Source organism: Zalophus californianus, chromosome 3 (assembly GCF_009762305.2).
Source record: "Zalophus californianus isolate mZalCal1 chromosome 3, mZalCal1.pri.v2, whole genome shotgun sequence".
NCBI lineage: Eukaryota > Metazoa > Chordata > Mammalia > Carnivora > Otariidae > Zalophus > Zalophus californianus.
In genome coordinates, this window is record NC_045597.1 from 122,668,074 (window position 1) to 122,691,642 (window position 23,569).

The 23,569-nt window shown below is 41.1% G+C and overlaps 1 protein-coding gene across 6 annotated transcripts in view; it reads right to left on the minus strand.

Moving 5' to 3' along the window:
- ACVR1 (activin A receptor type 1) overlaps window positions 1-23,569 on the minus strand; it is a 123,515-nt gene that overhangs the window by 18,240 nt on the left and 81,706 nt on the right. For all 6 annotated transcript variants that reach the window (XM_027589992.1, XM_027589989.1, XM_027589993.2 and 3 more), the window contains 6 exons: window positions 22,492-22,755; window positions 20,060-20,271; window positions 16,542-16,641; window positions 12,900-13,046; window positions 6,533-6,808; window positions 1,983-2,180 (listed from right to left, as the gene is read on the minus strand). In XM_027589992.1, the coding sequence (XP_027445793.1) occupies window positions 1,983-2,180; window positions 6,533-6,808; window positions 12,900-13,046; window positions 16,542-16,641; window positions 20,060-20,271; window positions 22,492-22,755 (1,197 nt within the window). The remainder of the gene's footprint in view (window positions 1-1,982; window positions 2,181-6,532; window positions 6,809-12,899; window positions 13,047-16,541; window positions 16,642-20,059; window positions 20,272-22,491; window positions 22,756-23,569) is intronic.

Here is a 23,569-nt window from a genome sequence, read left to right on the forward strand (position 1 = left end):
CATTAAACACGGAACAGATGATGCAAACTACCATTTGCTGAGCTCAATTTTAAACCGATGACTCTAATTTCAAATGGACGCCTATTAAGCACAAGTGATCTTTAAGAGCCACTTGGGTTTATGCCTGTGACACAGGGAACGCGTTTGCAACATGAATCCTTACAAAGCCCAAATCCCACATTTCTGCCAAGCTCAGCTTTCATCATGCAGGCCTGCTTGGAGCTGCTCCAGCCCAGCCGCCACTGGCCGGCTACCATCCTGGCCCTGGGATAGTAGTTTCCTCTTCACTGGGGGCAAGGTCCCCAGTGCATGGTTTAGTATGACGCCAATCCTTCCCTAAATTGTTTGCTAAAATAAACAAATTAAAATTAGATTTTCAGATCCAAGATGCTCAAGGATTATTGGGGAGGGGGTGAGCAAATGAGGTCGATGTGCAATTCCAGGCAAAGTTCAGAACTTCGTAAGTCAGCAAAACAATCTCTCTGTTGCAGATAATTCTCAAGGCACTTGATGGCACAAAATACCAGTCGGTAAGCTCCCAGCAATTGAGAAACAATTACCAAGAAAATGTTCATGACTCCATCAGAAGAAAGAAAAGAAAAAGAAAATTAAAAGAACGGTCAGGTAGCAATGCATGTTATGTTTATGTTTAATCTGAAACACTGCTTTTCACAGACCCGCTAAGGGTCTCAAAGCCAGACGCACTGTGCTGTCAGAGAAAAAAAAAAAAAAGAAAAGGAAAAGCAGCAGCTACCATGAAGGCATGCCAATTTGAATTACTGCACATGAAAGCTAGGGTAAATTACCCCGATGCCACTTTCCTCAAAGAACTTCCTATTCTCTGGTTATGTTGTTCAGGAAAATTATGATTGCCCCAAGAATCTCAATCCTTGAGAATTCACACATTATTTCCTTCATACTTCAAATCCAGGATTCCAAGGAGTTCTAGGAAGGGAAAGGATCCTTTGAAAATAAATATTAACCTAAATATATGGTATTTTCCTGTTTTTCTGGAATAATTTCAGACATGTCCTCTGAAAGAAGACTTCCAGTTGAGAGGATAGAAGTTTATTTAGATGATTCAAGAGTCAGCCATAAAATCCACTTTGTGGGGAGATGGGGCATATGCAATTTAAAAGAGTACACTAAGTGCTTTCAGAATACAATGTACTTCCAGTAAAGTTCAACAATGTATTTGTGGCTAATCTGGACACATGAAAGACAAGAGTAAGTTAATTGTTTATTGTAGGGGTCACAGGTTAAAAATGACCGACCTATGCTTCTGTAACTACGAAGACAACACCATTTCATAAAACTTACTCAAAAGAGGACCAGCATTAGCCTCCTACTCAGGGCTTCCCGAATTTGAACTTCACTAATTCAGAAGGTACAGCCTTACTTCTTACAAAGAGGTAAATTCTGAGTGTACAACCCGAGCCTTTTCTCAATAACCCAAATTTCAAAAGTAAAAATATCTAAAATAGCAGAATTCACCCTCAGATTTACTGGAGCATTCTTCTCATGCTAAATCCCACTTTTGAGAAGAACAAAGGAGGAGAGAGGGAATAGGAAGATGGAGAAAGGAAGGAATGAAATATGGACCAATCAAAAGAAAAGCCAAAGAATAACTAGTCCTTTTCAGAAATATTCTTTTTTTTTTTTTTTTTTTTTTTTAGAGTTAGGCAGTGTTTATTGGGGGCTTATACTCAAGCACCAGGGAGGCAGCGCCAGGACCAGATGTCCCAGCCCAAAATATTCTTCTTTTCAACCCTCATTTCCTCTTGTGTAGCTAAAATATAATGCCATTGCATTCCACCTACTAGCCATAAATCAAATATAGATGCTGATAGCTTGATGTATGATTCAAGGAATAAGTATGATTCATGGAACAATGTGGACTTAAATATTTCCTTTGCCCTTTTAAAGACAGTAGAATCAAGAGGACTCGGGAAGGACATTACTACATTAGATCAAATACTTACCATTGCTCACCATACGCCTGGCCACTTCCCACAAGACAAGTCCAAAGGCCCAAATATCAACTCTCTTGTAAGAATCGAAACAATCCACCTGGATGGTTTCATCTAGAACTTCAGGGGCCATGTAGCGTTTGGTGCCCACACGGGGGTTGTTCCCCACATCAAGCTGATTAGTACTCTGGGAATGCATGACTGCCAGGCCTGAAAGGAAGAAGACAACAGGGTGGGTCAGTTTATTTCCTTTTCACAGAGGGTTGCTGAAGCATTTTCAAACTGACCCCAATCAGAAGCGCCCTCTCGTGGTATTTCTGGCCACTCTGCACTATACCCAGAGTAATTAATCTCTGGAATACTGTGGAGAGAGGACTTCTGTGACAAGAGAAAAAAGAACGAAGACCAGAAACAGTCAGAAGTTCTGACGTTAACACCTGAGCCTCTGAAACAAAAAGATCTGGATGAACAATAAACCAATGCACCAGACCACCAAGAGGCCAGTATTTTCAAGTCCACAGGAAAATAGGCCCCCAGGTTAAGTGGGAGCCTCCAAGGGCCTTCGAAGTAAAGCTCTCATGTTCCACCACAGTTCCCAGTAGTGTGCAAACACAAATTTCCAACGGTGTGAGGCAGAGAACTTGAGGTAATGTGTCACTACCTAAAGGGCGGGCTGCCAGAGGCACTGCTCCACCCCTTTAGGAAGAGCTGCTCATCTGAGAAACCCACAGGCCTTTCTCTATAGTCAGGCATGCAGACAGCATTCAACTAGACCTCGATTCAAAGCACAACTCTCACGCTAAATGGCTTTCAAGCACTTTCTTAAACCATGACTCATTTCAGAATTCCTCAATTAGAGAGCCCTGGCATTCCTCGCCAACCAAGGAGGGTTAGGCGGACACATGCATGATTCATTTGAGAATGAAATTACTTTTTGATGTATATGCTGACCAACTCAAAATGATTCCTTTAACACTCAAAATAATGAAAAGTGCCAAATTGGAACAAGAGGCCTCTGTAAACCTCTGCAACCCAATGATCCCTTGGGGATCCCTCCAGCCTTCTGTGGAGAATGCTTCTCCTCCCATTCCATGGCTTTGAATGTGTGAGATGATGACTCTTTCTCATGCCAGGGAGATGGCACCTGGTATTGCACCCTTAATAATTAGCAGAGAAATCAGCAACTGCATTCACTACACCAGACTGGTTCCTCTTTCCCTGATTCTTCTAATCAACCCCAAGATCTTATAGCCACGGTGAACAACTCCCGAAACATATACACTTCTCTACCATTTCCAGAACCAAAGAGTTAAAAATAACAGAACATGAAAAGGTGCAGTTTAAATAGATCACGGCAATACTAGCTGTGGTGGTTTAAAAATATGTCCACAAGTTCTTTGAAACGTCTCCCTTCAGGAGGCAAAGCTCAATTCCCCATGCCTTGAACATGGGCTGGACGGTCACACAGAACATGGCAGAAGTGAGTGAAGATCTTCAAAATTAGGACATAAACGGCACCATGGCTTCCTCTCCGCTCTCAGTTCTCTTGTGTTATGAGGACACTCACTCACGCAGCCCTGTGGAGAGGTCCCCCAGACCAGGGACTGAAGCCTCCTGCCAATAGCCACGTGACTGGAGCCATCCTGGGAGTTCCTCCAGCCCTGACGAAGCCTTCAGGCACTTGCAGCTCTCATCGACAGCTTGACTGTGTAAGCCCTACAAGATCCTGAGCCAGAACCAGACAGCTAAGTCATCCCAAGATTGCTGACCCTCAGATGACTATGGGAGGTAACAAATTTGTGTTATTTTAAGCTGCTAAGTTTTAGAGGTAATGTGTTACCCAGTAATAGATAATTATCATGCTACCTAAAGAAACAAAACAACCAAATGCAATGTGTAAACCTTGGCTGAATTCTTGTTTGAGAAAACTAAAAAAAATCTGAAAATGGACATTAAATGATATTAAAGAATTATCAATAATTTTAGGTGCGATGAAATGATTATGCGGGAGATATATATTGAAGTATTTAGGAGTAAAGTGTTGTGATGTCTGTAACTTATTTTCAAGTGTGTGAATAAAGACATGTACAGCTACATATAAAGCAAATATGGCAAAATTTTAACAATTGTTGAATCTAGGTGTTGTGCATCCGATCATTATACTTACTCTTCTTTCAGCCTTTCTGTATGTTTGAATTTTTTATAATAAAAAGTTAGAAAAATAAATAGAATACTGGTATTTTTGGTATTTGGTATTACTGGTATCAATAATAGAACATGATTTCTAATGAGTGATCCTTAATTTCTGGGTATAAAGTGAAAAATTACACACAAATGATAATCTCATGGGAGCTCTCTTCTGTACCAAGGAACTACTCCCTGAATAGTTAACACCTTAACACAGATTTTTGTACAAATCCATGTATCTAATTGGAAGGCTACAGGCCAAAAGAAAGAAAAACGAATAACTAATTAGTTGGACTTACTGAAAAACAACTCTGACTCCCTACCAAGTCCCATAACCAAAGCCAACAGCTTCCTCAATTTCCCATCTCCCCTAGAGCACTGGACTATAACAGCAGTGACCATCTGAATGCTTATTATTTGCCAAGCAAGTACAATAATTTCTGAATTTTATAAGAACCATGTGAGGTACATAATAACTGATTTTGAGTGACATGAATAATACTTGGACACGGCGCCTGGGTGGCTCAGTTGGTTAAGCGACTGCCTTCGGCTCAGGTCATGATTCTGGAGTCCTGGGATTGAGTGCCACATTGGGCTCCCTGCTCAGCGGGGAGTCTGCTTCTCCCTCTGACCCTCTTCCCTCTCATGCTCTCTATCTCTCATTCTCTCTCTCTCAAATAAATAAATAAAAACTTAAAAAAAAATAAAAAATAAAAAAAATAAAAAAAATAATACTTGGACACAATGTTATGAACATTTGAAACAATACCGAAGTACAGTGCACAGTGTCAAACACTAAAGTGCTCCTTGCCCCCCAATCGAGTACAAGCCAGTTCTGTACTTCGGGCAGGTAAATTGATAGATTAAAATATCTGCATACATACATGGGGTGATAACTGGGAAAGTCATGATTCAAGTCCTAATCACCCTGCTCCAAAAGCCAGGGTATGGCCACAAAAGTTCTCTACACCACAACTGCCCACAAAAAACTTCAGAGCCATACCCTTCCAATGCTATCCTAAATACTTTTCCTCTCACACTTGCAAAACACTGTAAAATAATTATCAGAATGAATGTAAAGACTTTAAAGAAATTCCAAAGAAATACATTTTCCGGACATGTCACATCTTTGTGTTTAAAAATAAGAATAAATATTATCATTTATATACAAGAGTTAATACTGTCCAAACCTTTATCAGCCTTACAATAACTACAATGATATGAATATAATATAAACCGTTTCTTAATCAAATAGAGAACTCTCTGCAGTCCACTGAAATGCATAACCAATATTACAATTCAGTTCTCATTAGCGTATTCAGCCAGTATCCAAGTTGAATATGGTTTTATATACAGTGTCACTATAAATGAAAATAATCTTATTTATAATGCAATTAAAGCTACACTGAGCATTACCCTAACACCACAGGAATGAGATATCCCAGCAGGGCAAATTGTGAATTGGTTCAGGAATTTTTTTCCTCTCTCTTGACTGATAATTTTGCCACGGTTACAGAAAAACAACTTTAGAAGCCATTTTTAAGATGAACTCATTCCATAGGTTTTTTTTTTTTTTTTTAAGATTTATTTATTTATATTTGGGAGAGAGACAGAGAGAGTGAGCAGAAGGCAGAGGGAGAAAGAATCGCAAGCAGACTCCACACTGCACGTGGAGCCTGGCACAGGGCTCAATCTCATGACCCTGCGATCATGACCTGAGCCAAAACCAAGAGTCAGACACTTAACTGACTGAGCCACTCAGATGCCCCTCATTCCATAGATTATTTAATTGTGTACCTACTTTGTGTAAAGGTTTGAGAAATCAGAATGCTACAGACTATTGGCTGCCTCTGAGGGTGGGCTGGTCAGGAATTGACCGAACAAGCAGTTTACCTGGAAGTCACCTTCCAAGGTAACACAAAGGTCTGAATTTCAATAGAGATTTGGATTTTATAGCATTTGTCCAAACTCTGAGAATGTGTTACTTAAGATTTGCTTATTTTGCATGAAATTGAAATTTTACCTGGAGAGAAAAAAGTCAACAAATAATAGACTCCAGTGCACGACACAGTGGTATACATGCTGAGTCTTTAGAAGAAAGGGCTCTTTTGTCTGCAGTTCACTTGGGAACGTATCAATAATTAAAGATGGATTGATGAGTGGGGAGGCATGGATATGCGACAACAGAAAATGTTGATGGGAGAATCTAGGTAGTGGGTATACAGCTGTTCACTGGGACGTTCTTTCGATTTGCCTGCATGCTTGAAAGTCTTCATAACAAGATGTCAGGGGAGGGGGCATGGATGCGACCTAGCTAAACGATGGAATACAACAAAAGTAAAAACTGTAATTAAAAAATATTTTTAAAACTTTACCCAAATCTGCTATGCAACACTGTCCATTCTTCTTAACCAGGATGTTTTTGCTCTTTAAATCTCGATGAGCAATGGCTGGCTTTCCTTGGGTCCCAAATATCTCTATGTGCAAATGTGCAAGACCACTAGCTATGGACAGCACTATTCGCAGGCAGCTAACAGTATCCAGAGTAGTGAGCTGAAGATAGTCGTACAACGATCCCATTTCATGATAATGTGTGATTAACCACAACTGGGTACTGGAGTGTCTTGATGTCATGTCTGAAGCAATAAAACCTGGAGAGAGCAAGAACAAAATTAGCAGACATGTAAGGATTTCACATTATAACTTCTAGTATACAGAAACAGTAACCCATATAATAGATACCACCTGTAACAAAAAATAATTAAACTAACCAACTACCATGAAAGGAGGTTTACAGAGGTATCAACAGAAAAACATAGTACTCTTAATACTACCATAAAAAGGTACTTCTAATGAATAGGAAATGTCCATATTCATTTTCATTATGAATAATCCTTTAAAAAGATTTTACATTATGTTACGATTCAGATAGGAATAATATCTTTGCGTTTATCCATAATGATAGTATCAAACTCTTTATCATGTTCATATTCCAAGCGCAGCATTATTCATCAGCCAACCAAAAAGAATAAAAAACACAGAATCTAAACATAGAATCTAAACATAAAAAGAAACTAGAATCTAAAACATAGAATCTAGTTCTAGTATTGACTCTGCCTGTGATTTGCTGTATAATACTGGGCAACTCATTTAGGTTCTCTGGATTATCTCTGTTCAGATGTAAGATAAAGGGGTAAGTTTATATTAAATGATTGACTACTCATCAAATAAAAAAGAAACCAAATATAATAAGCATCTATGATGCTCTTTGTCAGTCACATAAGAAAACGAAGACGATAGTGTTTGTTGGCTAGAAAAGAAGATAGATATGGGAAGGAAAAAATTACAATATCATGTAATGAATGTGATGAAAAGTACTGTTAGATCTGCAAAGGGCAACATGAGTCCAGAATAGGGAATCCTAGTAATTCAGACGAGATGTTACAACAGGCTTCCATCGAGAAGTGATAACTGAAGCGGTCTTGAAAAGAAGTAAGATTTGACAGATGCCAATAAGGAGGAAGGAAGAGAATTTTCTAGACATTGCGAGGGGACCCTTGAGCAAACTGAATAAACTCTAGCACTTCCCAACCTACAAAATAAATTGTGATGTATGTCTTGCCTTTCCTGCTACAGACATGCTTTCTACCCACTCACTCGCGCATTATCTCTCCATATCTGTAAACTATACACATACACACACCCCTAATGGACACACTTACAAGCAGTGACATCTGGGACTTATAAATAAAAGAATATGAAAAAGAATATTTAAAAAAAAGACAGATTTGGCTTGAGGCAGGATTAAAGGACTTGTAAAAGGATGCAGGAAAATGGAAACACGCAGAACTTGCCTCACACTTACACAGAGCATGATATAAAGCTTATGCTGCTTTCATATATATTTTCTCATTGGATTTTTCTCAATACACCAAGAACACAGATATCATTATACTCAGTTTATAAATAATGAAAGTGCTGCTAGGAGAGGCCAAATTACACGTCTATTAAGTTGTCGCTGACCCCAAGTTTGGTGCTAGCCATCTGGGCACACCACAGCTTGTACAGGAAACTCTGGGAACAAAGAAAGGTCCCCTATTTGACCATCATCATCAACAACAGAAGCAGCTAGTAATTACTGGGACGAACAAGGTGCCAGGCACAATACTTCTACAAACTCTGCATGTAATCCTTCAATACTCAGACAGGAAAGAGGCAGAAGACAGCACTGACATTAAGGCTAGTAATGGTCCCCCCGACAGCCTGGCTCTAGAACCTATAATCTTACCCACTATGCCATACCGCCCCCAAACAGGCTGACTTCTACTCAGAGAGAGACAATGTGACACGTGTATCCACTGGACATCTGTGAAGTGAACAAAGTAATGTCTCCACAACTTGATCCCCTACCTCTCTCTCCCCTGCCCTCCGAGCCAGTTCCCACAGGCAGCCTCAGACTCTCACTCCTTCCCTCTCTCCAGTCTGTCTCTGTTTCCCACGGTGAATTCTCTTGGGGCCCTTCACTGGCCGTAATATGAATAGTCAAAATGTGTACTCAGATATTAGTTATTCTTACTAAAGAAAATGTTTCTACTTTAACATTTTAAACCAAATGATATTAATCGTTAATGACTTTCAAAAATAAATATCCTAAACTATAAGTACCACTCAAAAGAAATTAAATTACTGTTGTGTATTTATGTAGCCTCTACTGATTTCTCTGCTCAAGGGAGAGCCTCTGATTACTTACATACATACATACATACATACATAACAAATAAATACTTATTCTCTCACCTGCCCTAAGCCCCTTAGGTCTTAAAGAAGGATTTTTGTCTGTCCCGTTAATTATGCTCTAGACCTTCTGGAAAAAATGACTTTTTAATAGGCAGGACTTTTTTTTTTTTCTTAACTGTTTATCTTTTTTTTTTTCTTAACTGTTTATAAAACTGTAAACAGTTTTCTTAACTGTTTAAGGGTGAATCACAGAACTACATTTGTTTCAAAATGCGAGAGCATTTTTATGGAATTTTTGCATTTTCTGTCAGAGCACTCTACTGTTAGTGAAGGCTGAACAGGCACTTATAAGTTGGAACACTGGACGCAGCCATTGGATGTGTTCATAATGGGGAGAGAAAGTGATTAGAGCAAAAGCCTCTTATTTAACAGCCAAAGTCATCCTCCCAGGCTCCTCAGGAAGGAAAATAAAACCCAAAATCTTAAGTGAGGCCACCCATGGCCTTTGTGAGCCTCGCCCTGGTGACTCTCCCAGGAGCCAGGCACCTATGACAGCTGAGGACTGAGGCCACCACACAGTGGGGCACGGGGGCTGCAGAGCGCTGGCCCCAAGACTGGCTCCACCAGCCCCGAGCTGCGTGATCTTGCACAAGTCATAAAAAATCTCCCCCTTGGTTTCCTCATTTGTAAGATAAGGACAACGTCATCAGCAACCTCAAAGGGGTACTGTGAGAATAGAAGAGTTAATTATGGGTACAGTGCTTCATAGGATACCTAACACAGGAAGTATCAAGAATAGCTGGTTACTATACATTTCAGAATAGCTCAGGGTCCAATTAAAACCACAACAATTCTGCAATGTAATATCTTTTGTGGGTAACTTTCCTTTACTTCCACTTGGTCTAAGGAAAGTCTGATTAAATGGTTAGGCAGTACCTCTTCAGAGAATGGAGCAGTTCTAGAGACGGAGGGTGGTAATAGCTGCACAATGTGAATGTACATACGTCACTGAACTCTCCCCTTAAGATGACTATAACGGTAAGCTTCATATTTTACTATCATTTTTTTAAAAAGCACGTAAGATGAGACTTTGGAGTAAAATTCTCATATTAATTCAACTCCCTTGGTCTTAGTAATGAGGGAAAGAATGCCAAGAAACATATAACCTTGGCCCAAAGTCACACAGTGGGCCTGTTGGAGGTGCTGAGAGTAGAAACCAGCGTCTTCAGTCCCCCGACCACTGTTCCTGCCACCACCCAGCACACCCTCCCGTTACCCCCTTGTGTGTTGACTTCTATACCAGACAGAGCAGAAGGAAGAGCTGAAAGCCAAATCTAGTCATCTGAAAGATACTGTTATAGGGGGATAAACAATGTGGGCCCACAGTTTTGTATGTACACATGTATGTGTAAGTGTGTGTGTTGGTGATGTATTTATTTTGAGGGGCTTAGAGTCAGTGGTACTCCAGGGTGGGAGGGAAATCATGACTCGATACTTGATACAAGATGCTCCTTTGATAGAAAAGGAAAAGATCACAGAAAACCTTAAAGCCTCTAGATATCCAGAAAAGTGGTAAAGCAAGGAAAGAACTTCAACCAAGTTTAGACCCCCCCCCCAAAACAAAAACAAAAACAAAAACAAACCAGTTCATTTCTATGAGCTTTCTTAAAGCCAAAAGAACTACACAGTAAAATCAGTCCATACAGCTCTAAGTATGATGAGGGTAGAAAGACCTCATCAATAGAGAATTTCCCTGGATCATGAGGTAATAAGAAATGAAAAATGTTTTGCCCTATGTGGTCACACTAAGGGAACCTCACCTCTCACATGAATCATATTGCGAAGGTGACTTTCAAATTTCTCTTATGATTAAATCCAACTTAATAAATATTTACCGAGCACATAGCGTGTGCAAGGTACTGTCCTGAGTACTGCATGTGCAGGCAAAAAACAATGGAAGTGATCCTTGTCCTCAGTGTACGATGGAATGGTATCACAGTTCATTTAACTCAAGGGCACTAATAAAGTGACTATTTGCATAGCCCAGCAATATCTAGCGCATTTTGCTCAATGAACCTGTGAGCCCATGAGAACGAGAAGGGGTGCCTGAACATGCCCTTCCTTTAATGAATCTCAGACCCCACACACTTCTTAGAGTATATACACCCACCGATTAATAGTCATTCCACTGTTTAAAGAAATGTACTTCCTGTACATCCCGGCTTCTAACGCAACTGACGCTTTAGCTGTGGCTCAACCTGTCTGTCCCAGTGTCAGAGGGAAAAGTGGGACATTTGAGGGTAATTTTGACTGTGGAGGAATCTTCACCTCATATTCTCATTATTGAATCACAATTCCACTAGGTAACTACCACATAAAGTACAGAACTGTGGTTAAAGAGACACACTGCCCAGTGTGACTCTCAGCTCCACACTGTGACCTGATGAGTGATGCTAACCCCCCACCTTGGTTACCTCATCAGTTAAAACTAGAAAAACAAGAGTACCTACCCCCTTATGACTGTGGGGAAGCTGAAAGGAGGAAATGCACATGACATACTTCAAGCGGTGATTCCTGCACAGTAACGATCATCGCTGTTACACATACACATCTACCTGTGCCACAAGCTTGTGTGCGATCAGTTACAGCACAGCTGCAAAGTGAGGGGTGCAGAAAAGCACAAGTAAATCCACTGGGAGAAACTGGAAGGGAACTGAGACACTGTGGTGGTTGGAGTGTGGGGTGGGGATCATGCGTGATCAAGACCACGAGCAAAGGCACACACACTTGAATGTTCATGGCAATCCCAAGTAATGGCAAATATCCAAAGTGACTGCCATCTGGGGATATTCGTAGAGAAAATCTGAGACTCCTTGGGACCCCAACAAATAAGGAGTCTGGAATGCCAGGCCCAGAAGGCACAAATGTTACGCAAAGGAGGAGTCGTCAGAAACACTTTGAGGAGTATCTCAGTTACCCAATGAAAGGTAACTCAGGGTAGCAAGATGGACTGGAGATGGGAGACCACCAGCAACGAGATGAGTGAGGAGGACTGGGTGACAGCTAGGGCCCCACACGTAAGGCAAGGGGAGAAGACAACCGCAGAAACACACAACTCTAAGAGGGAACACACCGCCATGCTGTTAAAGCAAAACTTTAGACAACTGTCAAACTGTTCTTGGCAGACAACCTAACTCAGGTTTAATACTAAATTGGCAGTAACAGAATAGAAATAAATTCCGGCAATGACCTTCTGATGAGCCAAATCTCCTCCAATAGCCATGAAGTGGCCAACACTATCCTGTAGAGTCAATTTCTCTATAAACTTTATATCCACTATTAAAGAGGCACTCTGGGCAGCATTCATCATACATGTATTAGTATAAACACATTTGAGAGAAACTTTCCAAAACCAGAGAAGTCAAAGGGAACAAGGACATTCTCATCCCTTATACCTCCACAGCAGTATTTCAATGGACGCTTCACAGATTTCACAAATGGTTCTAAGCTTTAGTTCCCAAATTAAAATGGATGCTAAATCCCTCTGTAAATCTGGGCTTTAAAAACCATGCCTAGTTTGAGGGAACGTGCATTTAATTACGATGTCCCTGAGAGCTGTGAATCTCTAGGAAATCGTCCAAAGAGCTTTCTTAGTTTGATTCAATAAATATTCAAAAAGGGTGCGGTAAGTAGAACAACGGATGAAGCCTTGAAGTGAACAATATGGGGTAAATTCTTGTTGCTTAAATAACAACCTACAGAATAAGAATTAGCAATAATGATTTCATTTTCATCATCCAGAGAATCTTCAAACTCAGCTTCTTTGCAGATTTAAACAAGAAATTAGTGTTAAAAGAAAATTAAACATGATATAAATGCCGATGATTCCTATTATCACTTTTCAGGGGAGACTTGCAAATTCACACACACCAAATCGGAGAGGGCAAAGGTAGGCAATTATTTCTTTCTAGATAAAATTAATGAGGGGATTATCTTTGTACTTACCCAAAATATTTTCATGCCTCAGCATCACAGTGTTGTACAATTCTGTTTCCCTGAACCATGACTTCTCATCCCGGGAGGAGAAGATCTTCACAGCGACGTTCTCCCCTTGCCAACTGCCCCTCCACACCTCACCATACCTGCCTTTCCCTGGGGAGAGCAACACAGAGGTGACATGGGAGGGAGCCAATACATTTCTTGCCTGCAACTCTTACCGCCTCCCTTTGTGCACCTGAAAAAACTTAATCTGGGGATCTAAATACCACAACCTTTCGCCTGTGAAGCCACACAAAAATAAGATGGAACCTGCCCCTCCAGCCACCCACTGCCATAGCAAATCCAACACCCTCAGTATCTACATTGTACGATTAGCTGCTAATTACAAGGTTTACAGTTAAATTCCTCTATCAAAAGGTATGAAACATAGATGGTTTTTAAAAGCACACGGAAGTTAGTAAAACTAACAAAATGGTACAGAGTATTCGATTCCAATGTGCTAAAAGCCAAAAAAAAAAAAAAGAAAAAAAAGCACATGTGGCTAAACCGAATAGCTGACTGGATTTCCTTCCCCTCATACGAGATCAACGCGGATATTTTCTTGGGAGTCCAAATTTGTGAATTTACATATGCATTTATGTTTTTCATAAGGGAGACAATTAAGTTTGAGATCTGTGTTCTGAAGGATCCAAAAAAAATACAACACACCACACACACACACACACACAAAACAATGCTGTGGAGGAGACCGACAAGCAGCCACTACCTTCCCTAAAGGATTTCTTGGCAGCGGATCTATTTCAAAAGAGGATTTGCAGAGTCTTAAAAGACATAATCCCAGAACAGTTCTGATTCCTGACACTGGTCATGGGTATTTGCTTGTCAGACAGCCCCTGGGATGCCAGAAGTGGGCCACACTGAAAGGGCCCCTTGGAGAAAGCATTTCCCAGATCGCGGTGACTCTAGTTTGTGATCAGCTCTGTGGGGTGCCTGTCCCCTCCTGCAGCAGCAACACCACTGTCAGCCTGTCAGCGACATGCTCCCTCCTCCGTTCTTCTCCTTCACTACAGGTAGGGGTGATCAGGGAGGCTGGCAGGAGCAGGGGATCAACACGGGGTATAATCAGGGTAAAGACGCACGCGGCGCCTAGATAACGATGCAGCGGGAGATACACCTCGCAGGGCAGCAGGGCGTTCTCCCAGGCAAGGGGCTGCTGGGAGTCACAGCTCATAATCGGCAGCTGCAGCACCACCTGCACACCCGTGAATACCGCTCTTTGCTCACAGACTAAGCCACAAGAACCCAAACATGGAGAAAGAAACCCCCTATCCAGGGGATTAGGTCCTGACACAAAATCAAAACCACTCAATCTAGACTCCCTCCTGACAAACAATGTCCCCATGAAATACCAATGACTAATCCAAAAGGATGTTAAATGTGGCCACTAAGTCATCATTGTAGGCTGCTGTCAGGTCGCAAAAATAGTATTTAGAGCAGGACTAATTCTAATACAGTCATAGCAATTGCCCAGCATTTGGAATTCAAGATGAAGGCCAGTGCTAAGACACTACAAACAGGCTGCTGGGAAACAGTATGCTGAGCTTTTCCTGCCTTTGGTTACATTCTGTATCTTTATTTGCCCTTTGTCCTCACACAGTCTCATTAGGAAGGAGAGAAAAAAATATCCCGGAGAATTGTATACATTACTATAAAGTTGCCTTAAATCCTTTTTTTTTTTTTTTTTTTTTAAGGAAACAGAGATGGATGTCAGGATAAGTAGACAGATTTAAAATAGAAACCTACTTCAATGGTTTTCAAATGCTTTTAAGTTGTCAAATGCTTTTTAGAAATGCAACCTTATTCAGAAGTTCCTAAAAACAGAAGCAGAACTGCCCAAATGTACGGGGGCACAGAGCCCCCATGGGAATCCATAAAGTATCTGAAATTTGGGGGGGTTCACGAATCACTATCTGGTAACAACTGATCGTGTCCAACTTTGAACCCAAAATGGTAACATACTATCCAAGCAGTTCATCACATACATTTTTATTCAAGGCTGTACCACATGAACACTAAGTATAAGCTACTGAAATGGCATTGCTTTTATGAAAGTCTTCAGCACTGAACCAACAAAATGCTATAATTGAATTTACACTATTTCCAAAAATGCTCAAGAATATCTACACTACCAGAAACAGTATGTGTCTGTAAAGGTACAATACTGTTTTGCCCTTTGGACTCTGGGGTTGGGCTCTGCGAACTGATATGGACATTGGCGGCTCTGTGAATGGTGAGTGGCTGTGGGACAGTAGGGCAGGAGTAAGCAAGACAGGTAGACAGCCCCCGTCACTGCCTTCTCACTCCTACCCAAATACCCCTGTTCCTAAGCAAACTGGATGTTAGGCAGTACAAGAGGACAACCCTGGTGGCACACAGTGGGCACATTTGGGGTGTTTCCATTTATGCTTTCTCCGCTCACAGTCCACGGTGGAAGAGAAGCGTAGTATGAGCACAAGTGTCACCTGCAGGCACACAAGTGACCAGCGGGAGCCTCTTGCCTTTGCTCTGGGTCTGCAACCACTGGGACTGTGTCTGAGCCACACGTCATGCTTCTCTTCCACCAGCGGTAAAGGCAGCTTATGAAGTCCAGCTACCTCCCAAAAGCCAAGGATGGGACGACCGGAGCTGCCGTGAAAAGAAACCAGGAGAACTAGAAAGAGAGTGTGGAGACACTGCCAACCTATCACCACCCCTCTGGGCATCCCTACATGCTGCCCAAAAAGAAATTAATGACAACTACCACGTGACTTGCAAATACCCGCCAAATACAAGCAAAACTAATACAACTGAGGACCGCCCCCTCCAAAAAAGGCATTTTGTACTATCTTCCTAGAGGGCAACCAGCAATTTATAAACAAGCCATAAAAAGGTCACAAATTTTGACCCAGGAACCCCAACTCCTGGGAATTTATTCTGAGTACTCAAAAGAAAGGTGCAATGCGTGCAAAAGCTTTCTCAAGTAGTACTGTTACGATTCAATGATCATTCAAAAGACCATCGTTACACATCTTTTTAAAATATTTGTGATGTGTACAGATATATGGAAATGTCTATGAGCTTAAAACTGAAAGAAGGAATATAAACTGTATACACATTATGAATGCATCTATATATAAACATGTTCTTAGACGGGGAAAATATGAGAGGCCATAGAGAAATGGATATTGCTCTTGTTTAAACAAAGCAATTATAAAGGTAGCTTTGGTAAATTTATCTCAGTATTTTTAAAGGCAGTGGGAGAGTGAGAGGGCTTGGAGAATTGCCATAGGCAAGTGTATTATCCAAACGCCTACTCCCCTCAGATCGCTCAATGCCTGCAGTAGTCAGGAGCAGCTATGCTAATTCATTTCTCAGGCCTTCCTGTCATCCCAAAAGGTCTACTTGCAACTAGCCACACATTCCTTGGACAAGAATTCCAACAAGAGGAGGTGCTCCAACGCACTCACGGAGACCAGATACAGAGCCACACCGTCTCCTGTCATTTCACGAGCAACAGGTAACACGAGGCAGATTCTCCAAGTTCCATCCTGCTTCTACAGCCACAGTTAACATTGCATACAACCCACAAAGAAGAGAAAAAAGAATTACCGACACACTCCAACAGTGTGATCTGACGAGCCACTGTTCTTTGTACCAGAAAAGGGAGACCAGAGCCGCTTCCTGATGTACATGAATGATCCAATAAATCCTGTGGTTCAAGACAAGGAGAAAAAGAAACTACTGAGAAACAGTTCCCAGTTTAGAATACGAGCATGCATATCACTGTAACTCGCATGGAGAAGCCAATCCTGGACATGGGGCACGTTAGTGTGCGTGGACCACTGGAGAAAGAATGGGTTTTCTTAGGAAAACCAGAAGCTGGCCCTTCTTCTGATAGGTTTTCCTGAAGGATAAGTAGTCTTTTCTTGCATCCAGAGTTTTAGAATAAAAAAATATATATTAAAAGAAGAAAAAAAAAAAAAAAGCTGAGTGGACAAGGTCAAAGATGCAAATTAGAAAGTCCAAGAAGCTGGGCTGAGCACAAGGGGAAACAGGAGAAAGAGGAGCAAGCAGAGCAAAAAGAGGGGAAGGGCCTTCAAGTCCAAGGCCTGGGCATAACTAACCACGTTCTGCTCTTCTCATAAGTATCTATGAAAAGATTCACTTTAGTTGACATGCCAACTAAGGAACTCTAACAAGGAACAAACAAATCAGGAAGAAGGAACAAACAACTCTAATGTTGTTTCTACTGCAAAGACTCCAGTGGCCACGTGGGTCATCTAGCTGGTACACTCAAGCAGAGAGGGGCCACCTGGGTGGATTACCCTTTAGGTAGGTGAGGAAAAAAAGCATCACAAAACCTAACCCTCAGTGTCATTTCTAGGTGTGAATTATCTACAAATCGGGGGGGGGGGGGGGGGAAACAACAACAACATATAACCATGCCCCAAACCTACTTCTAAAAATGAACATATTGTGAAAAAAATTCCCAATTAGTTCATTTGCTAAGTTCTTCCCTTTGATTCTCAGTGCAAGCCAAGGAGGAGATGTCTCTTTGTATCAGGAATGGATTATCTGGAACACACGGTATTGTGCCCGTGGTGATGGTGGTAAGGGTGGAGTAGTGTTGAGCTAACATTCCCCAAAGCTCATTCTTTCCCAAACATTTTAGCTGGCCTGTTAAAGCAATACATTGATTTGTGTGAATTTCATCTTCTTTTACTTACTCTGAGCACCACTGTGAAGTACTGTTGATCAGCAAAATTACCAAAATCTGAACATCCAAAGGAAGATATTTAGAATCCTTAAAAACCACAAAATGGATAATCAACAAGAAATTGAATGTAGATGAAGTAGTTTCACGTCTCCCTAACCATCTCTTTTGCTGTTCTTTTTTCTCGTTATTCATTCACTTTTTGTGAGAGAATAATTTTGAAAATTAAACAAATGTGTTTTTTTTTCATAATGTATAATCGTGATTTTAAATCTAGTTCATAGACTTAAGGCAGGGGGTGGCTTCAGCCAAAGACTAACAAACATCTACTTCAACTTCTGGACCCCAAGGCTTCTTTTTCAATATAGGAGGCTGTTCAGTGAGATAGGCTTTGTTGAATTACATAAATGAGCATATCACTTAAATAAGAAAGTATATAGACCAATAACGACAGCTTGTTTTAAACAGTGTTCTTTGCTGTGTTATTGTTATCGCGGTACACTGTCCCCTAACATGGTTGAGTTGAGAAGACTATTTTAGCATCCATTCCCATTCCTCTTCCATACTTGGAGAAGCTACTTGAACAGTGATTTACACTAGATATCCCTATCATCAGCCATGGTGGTTAGCAGTTCTAGGGAATGGAGTTCTGACTAATCTCCTTCAGAATCTTGCTTTGCTAAAGCTTTGCCAGGATTCAGCTTCATATCTTGCTACTAACTCAATAAACTCCCTGAATTTTCCTTAATACGGGAAACAAACTTCTAAGTACATTTCTAACAAAAACCTGTATTTCTCTACTTTGGGACACAGAACATCCTCACCTCCTCTTTTCTCCAGTTCTGCCATACCACAATCTAAACAGGTAGGTAAAAGAAAGAAAACGGGGTTCCTTCCCACTTCCCATACAAAAATGTACACTTGACTGGTGGCCCAAGGATGGGGAAGGCAGGCGCATGGGATATTTCTCAGCCTGTATCAGCCACCACCAGATGTTTTAACAACTCGCCAAGGCTGGTCCAAGAATAGCACCTGAGCTACAGAGACTGGTGAGGGTGAGTCTTCTCCAGCAGAGAGGAAGATGGAGAGCAGGCTTACCTGCAGACCTACCATTCACTCGTAAGCTTGTCGTCTAGCAGAACGAGACTTAATACGAGATGGTCTTAGCTGATGCAAGGCCATGACATTAAATAACACTGGATCACATTAGAAAGTTATTACCTTGATGGTCTCCCATCACATATGACAAGGAGAGTCTCGATTGGGTATCAGCCTGTCTTTAACACCTAACACTCACAAATCTTCACCTTTTTCAGAAGAGGCATCAGATTCAGCATAGGATCGCTTCAGAATGTTATCGCTTCTCTCTTTTGCATTTTATGGTAACCTATTTATAGCAAGTGGTTCCCTTTTCTCACTTAAAGTTTAAAGTTCCTTTCAAATTCACACTTGACAATTTTTAAAAGTAAAAAAAGGAAGACACTTTTTCATGTGATTTCATCAATGAAAAATATGCAAAAGAATAACTTTAAAACATATAAACACAACGGTGTCTAACCCTGAGCGGGTCCATGAGGGTAGCTACCAGCCACATATTAACTTTTAGCAAGTGAAATGTGGTTATTCTGAACTGATATATGCTGTGAGTGTAACATATGCACATTTTTAAAACGCAGTTCAAAAAAAAAGAAAGAATGTAAAATAGCACATTCATAATTCTTTCTGATTAATGACTATATGTTGAAACGGTAATAACTATATACATTAAGTCAAATATGTTGTTAAAATTAATATCACCTATGGTGGGGGTTTTTTAAACTTTTTTTTAAGTGGCCACTAGAAAATTTAAAATTACAGATGTGGCATACCTATTCCTATTGGACAGCACTGATTTAACCAAAAGACTACACTCCACAAGGGGGCAGCACAGGAGCGTGAAAAGTTTAATAGCTGCTTTTTTTGGATGTCAAGTTTAAAGTCTTAAATTACAGGGTGTTAAAATAATCTAGAAGGGAAACTGATTTTAATATTAAGCAAAGGTGCTTTTTTTTTTTGAAAGCACTTTTATTGCTAAAAATAGAGTAACTGAGTTACTCCAAGGCCCCCTGCCCAGAATTATAGGCAACCATTCTCTGCACCTTTTCCCTTACTCCCAAAAGAAAAATAACTACCAAGAATCTACTAAAATAAATCCCCTCCCTCGTTAAACAGAAATGTCTATCTAAAATAAATGTTCTCACATAGGGGAGACCAAAACAGGTGCCAACATAGGCTTGCCTAGGACTCAAGTGACCAGTGGTACGTGTGCACACTGTCCAGTCCCCAGCTACTGGTTAGCATCTCGCGGTGAAATTAAGAATGCATGTTTAGCCATCTTTGTTATGCTTGGGATTCCCTGGGGTCTCAAACTCACTGCTAAAGTGCTGTCTCCAACATTGGTGGTGATGAGCCCTTCGATGGTGCCGTACTCCACATCTCTGGGATTGAGGCGTTCTTGGTTGCGCCTTTTAAATTTTCGGAGAGCCACTCCCAGTAGGCAAGCTAGAAGGCATACTGCAAATACTACGGAGAGAATAATGAGGCCGACCTCCAAGTGGAAATTCTGTGTTCCAGGAAAGGATTTCCCTGGAGATGGGGGAGAAAAGGAATGCAATTGGCTGTAAGGATCACGGTTTACTTATTATTTAGCACAACCGATACCTAACGAGTAGCTCCTGAGCCTGACCACCTGGTCTCCCAAGTCACAAACTGTTAAAAACTAAAATACTTCCTAACACCTGGACAACGGCCCGGTCATTTGAACCATTATTCATTTAGGTACAACTGGAGTTTGAAAAAATCTGCCGAGAACCAACCATATTGATGCACATATGTGGACGTTTATGATAAGAAGTAGTACTCTGGTACTACTCTTATTGATGTAGATTTGATCTGTACAAATGTTTTATCCTTAGCCCTTACAGAGATTATGATGTAATATTCCTATGAGAAAGTGCTATCTGAGTTAAAAACAAATTACCCAATCTGTGGTCTCTCTCCTCAGTGTATCTTGGATGTCTACCACTGAATTCTCATTGATCTTTCCACATCACGATTTCTGCCTAGGAACCGATTCATTCATCTGTTCTTTTACTCACTTATTCAATATCCACTCACTCAAAACATTCATTCACTGATTCACTCACTCGCCTAATCACTCATTCACCCCCTCGCTCGGCATTATCACATTACCCATTCAAACATCCGTGCGTTACCACTCGGGCAAATACACACAGACTTTCTACTTGCCTAGTGAGTTGAATTAAAAAATTTCTTGGTTAGATCGTGATGGTCCATAATTAAAAGGTCCCCAACCAATAATCATCTCTGAATGACAAACCCCTTAGGACATGGTGTCACCAAAAGCCCTGTTCTTCCTCACATAGGACTCTTCCACGTCTCTGCCTCCTTCCACAATCCACAATCCTTCCGCAAGCCTGACAGCCTTTATACATTTCTTTTAACTTTCCAAATCCAAATTAATCAACGACTTGGCACATAATACCCGATAGTACATGTCATCTGTACGATAAAGTGTAAAACTAATTATATACAACATTAAATTATAAATATGGTGCCTCCCTAATTGAATTAGAAATTCCTTAAGTAAAGAAAATAAATTTTCTATTACAACTCGGAGTCTTGCGAAGTGTTCTGCAGATCAGGAACTTTCCGTACTGTAGGTATAACCTCTCTGTGAGTGCAGATACTTCTTCACGGCCATCCACTCCATTAATTACCATTTAATTCAAAAAGGTTAAGAGTAAAGTTTGTTCCATCAAGTACCCTTTTAGTTTTAGCTATTTAAATACTTAATCTCTCTTTTAAAAATCTTCTTTTATTATTCAACCTCATTTGCATACAGAATTAACATTTCCTATATGCCTTGAGGTCATCACCATAACTGAAATACTGCACAGCAGAATCCTGTTATCAGTTTTTTCCTTTTTCTTTTTTTTCATTTTTCTCTCTCTTCCCCTGCTGGCTGACATTTCTGGCAGTGGGTGATCCTAGTAGCCTCTCCCACTCCACTTTTTCGGTTTGTTTCTTCTTTTGTGAGTGCAAAATTAAGTAATTACGCCAACTGAAAATGTACCATAGGTTAAGAGAATCAACTGGCTTGGAATGAGCTGACAAAGACTAAGGAACATTAATGTTTGCAGGGACTCTGAGATAGCAAATTAGGGCTCATTTAATGGGGTAACAGTTTCAGAGGAAGACTGATTTCCACTGGATTTGGAATCCATACACACACAACACAGAGAAGATTTCACATAAACTACAAGGTTCGTGTGAAGTCGGACTCAGCTTCAGGATTCCGTGATGGTTCGCTGGGAAATCAGATGTGGGAGCCAAGATTAGTGAGGCTTTGTCTCCTTCCTCATAAAGAAGGAAACCTATCCCACTCAGCCACCAGAGGCCTATGTTTTGTTTTCCTTCCTACACACTCAATATCGAGATGAATATTTACCAAGCACAACTGTTTCAGAAATTATGAAATCATGGCTCCTGAAGAGAAAGAGCTGTTCACCTGCACATGACTACGGAGAGAGGTCCAGCCAGCCAAGCCGTCCCCAAGATAGCCATTACCTTGCTCACTTACCCAAAGATATCTATCCCTCCCTTGAGACTCCAAAAGGCCATGCCTTTCCCTTCCTCACCTAGAGCTACCTTTCTTGTCACTCATGGCCTCTAGTTCAAAGAGTAGGAGGAAAGCCTTGTGGCTATTTCCATCTTTAACCCACACAGAATCAGAACACCACCAACGGAAACCCTTGATCTAGAAATAGAAAAGTCCATGGGAACCTTTAGTGGGCAGCTGGGCCGTGATGTTCCTGTTACACCAGTCCCCTTGGCAGCACTCCACGGCTTGGCCAGGTGATGGTGGGGTCTTACAGGTCATCTTCCCCTGCTCGTAGACCTGGAAGCAGCCTTTCTGGTAGACATGGAAGCCGTCATTTATGCTCAGTGAGGAAAAGCACTGCTGGCCTTCACAATGGTCCTCGCTCCCACAGGAGAGGCCTTCACACACACACATGTAAAGTTTGGGGTTCACCTTGGGCTTCTCATCTGCAAAAGAGCAAGAGGAAGGAAAAAAAAAAATCACACCATGGATTTTATTCCCATCAGGGGAATGAGACAGCTTCTCCAAGACCATTATAACACATTTACCAAACAAAGTCAGGCCAAGAATCATCACCGGCCGTGATGTCCACATTTTGTTATCTTATATCTCTCACTTGACCAACCACCAAATAATAATCACCTCTCAATATATGAGTGCATTTATACGAGCTGTGTACTCTTTTAGATCACACCAGGCCAAAGAATGGTTACCCACATGCTTCTGACAATGAACCTCCCCCACTGCAGTTTTCACGTTATCTTTGGCCAGATAGGCTCTCACATCCCAATTTTCTTGCATCAAAATAAAATGTTCTTCCAGGACATAATGCTCATCATTTGAAGATGAGGGTACCAGGAGACAGAGGGAACAGAACAATGTTTTAACAGTCAGGTAACAGGTAGGTTACACAGAAGCTGTCCACACCCACTAGGTCCAAGGTGCAATGGAAAGAGGCAGAAACGTATTATCCATAGTGAAGCACACCTAATTGGACCTCCTAATTATCTTCTTCAGGAAACATTCATTTGCAATCTAATCTTTCAAACCACTCTTTCTTTTCCCTTCCCTTGTTAGAATGATCAGTTCAGACTTGCTGGTCCCAACAGTTTGCACTAGTCGGGAAGAAAAGTGAAGACAGAATGTAAACAGCCAAGCCCTAGAGGTTCTGAAGCAGTGTTCATATAAAGAAATTCAGCTTTCAGAAGCTCGCTCCAAAGGCCTATGGCACAGACTGACTGCCTTCTCATTCTTGAACCC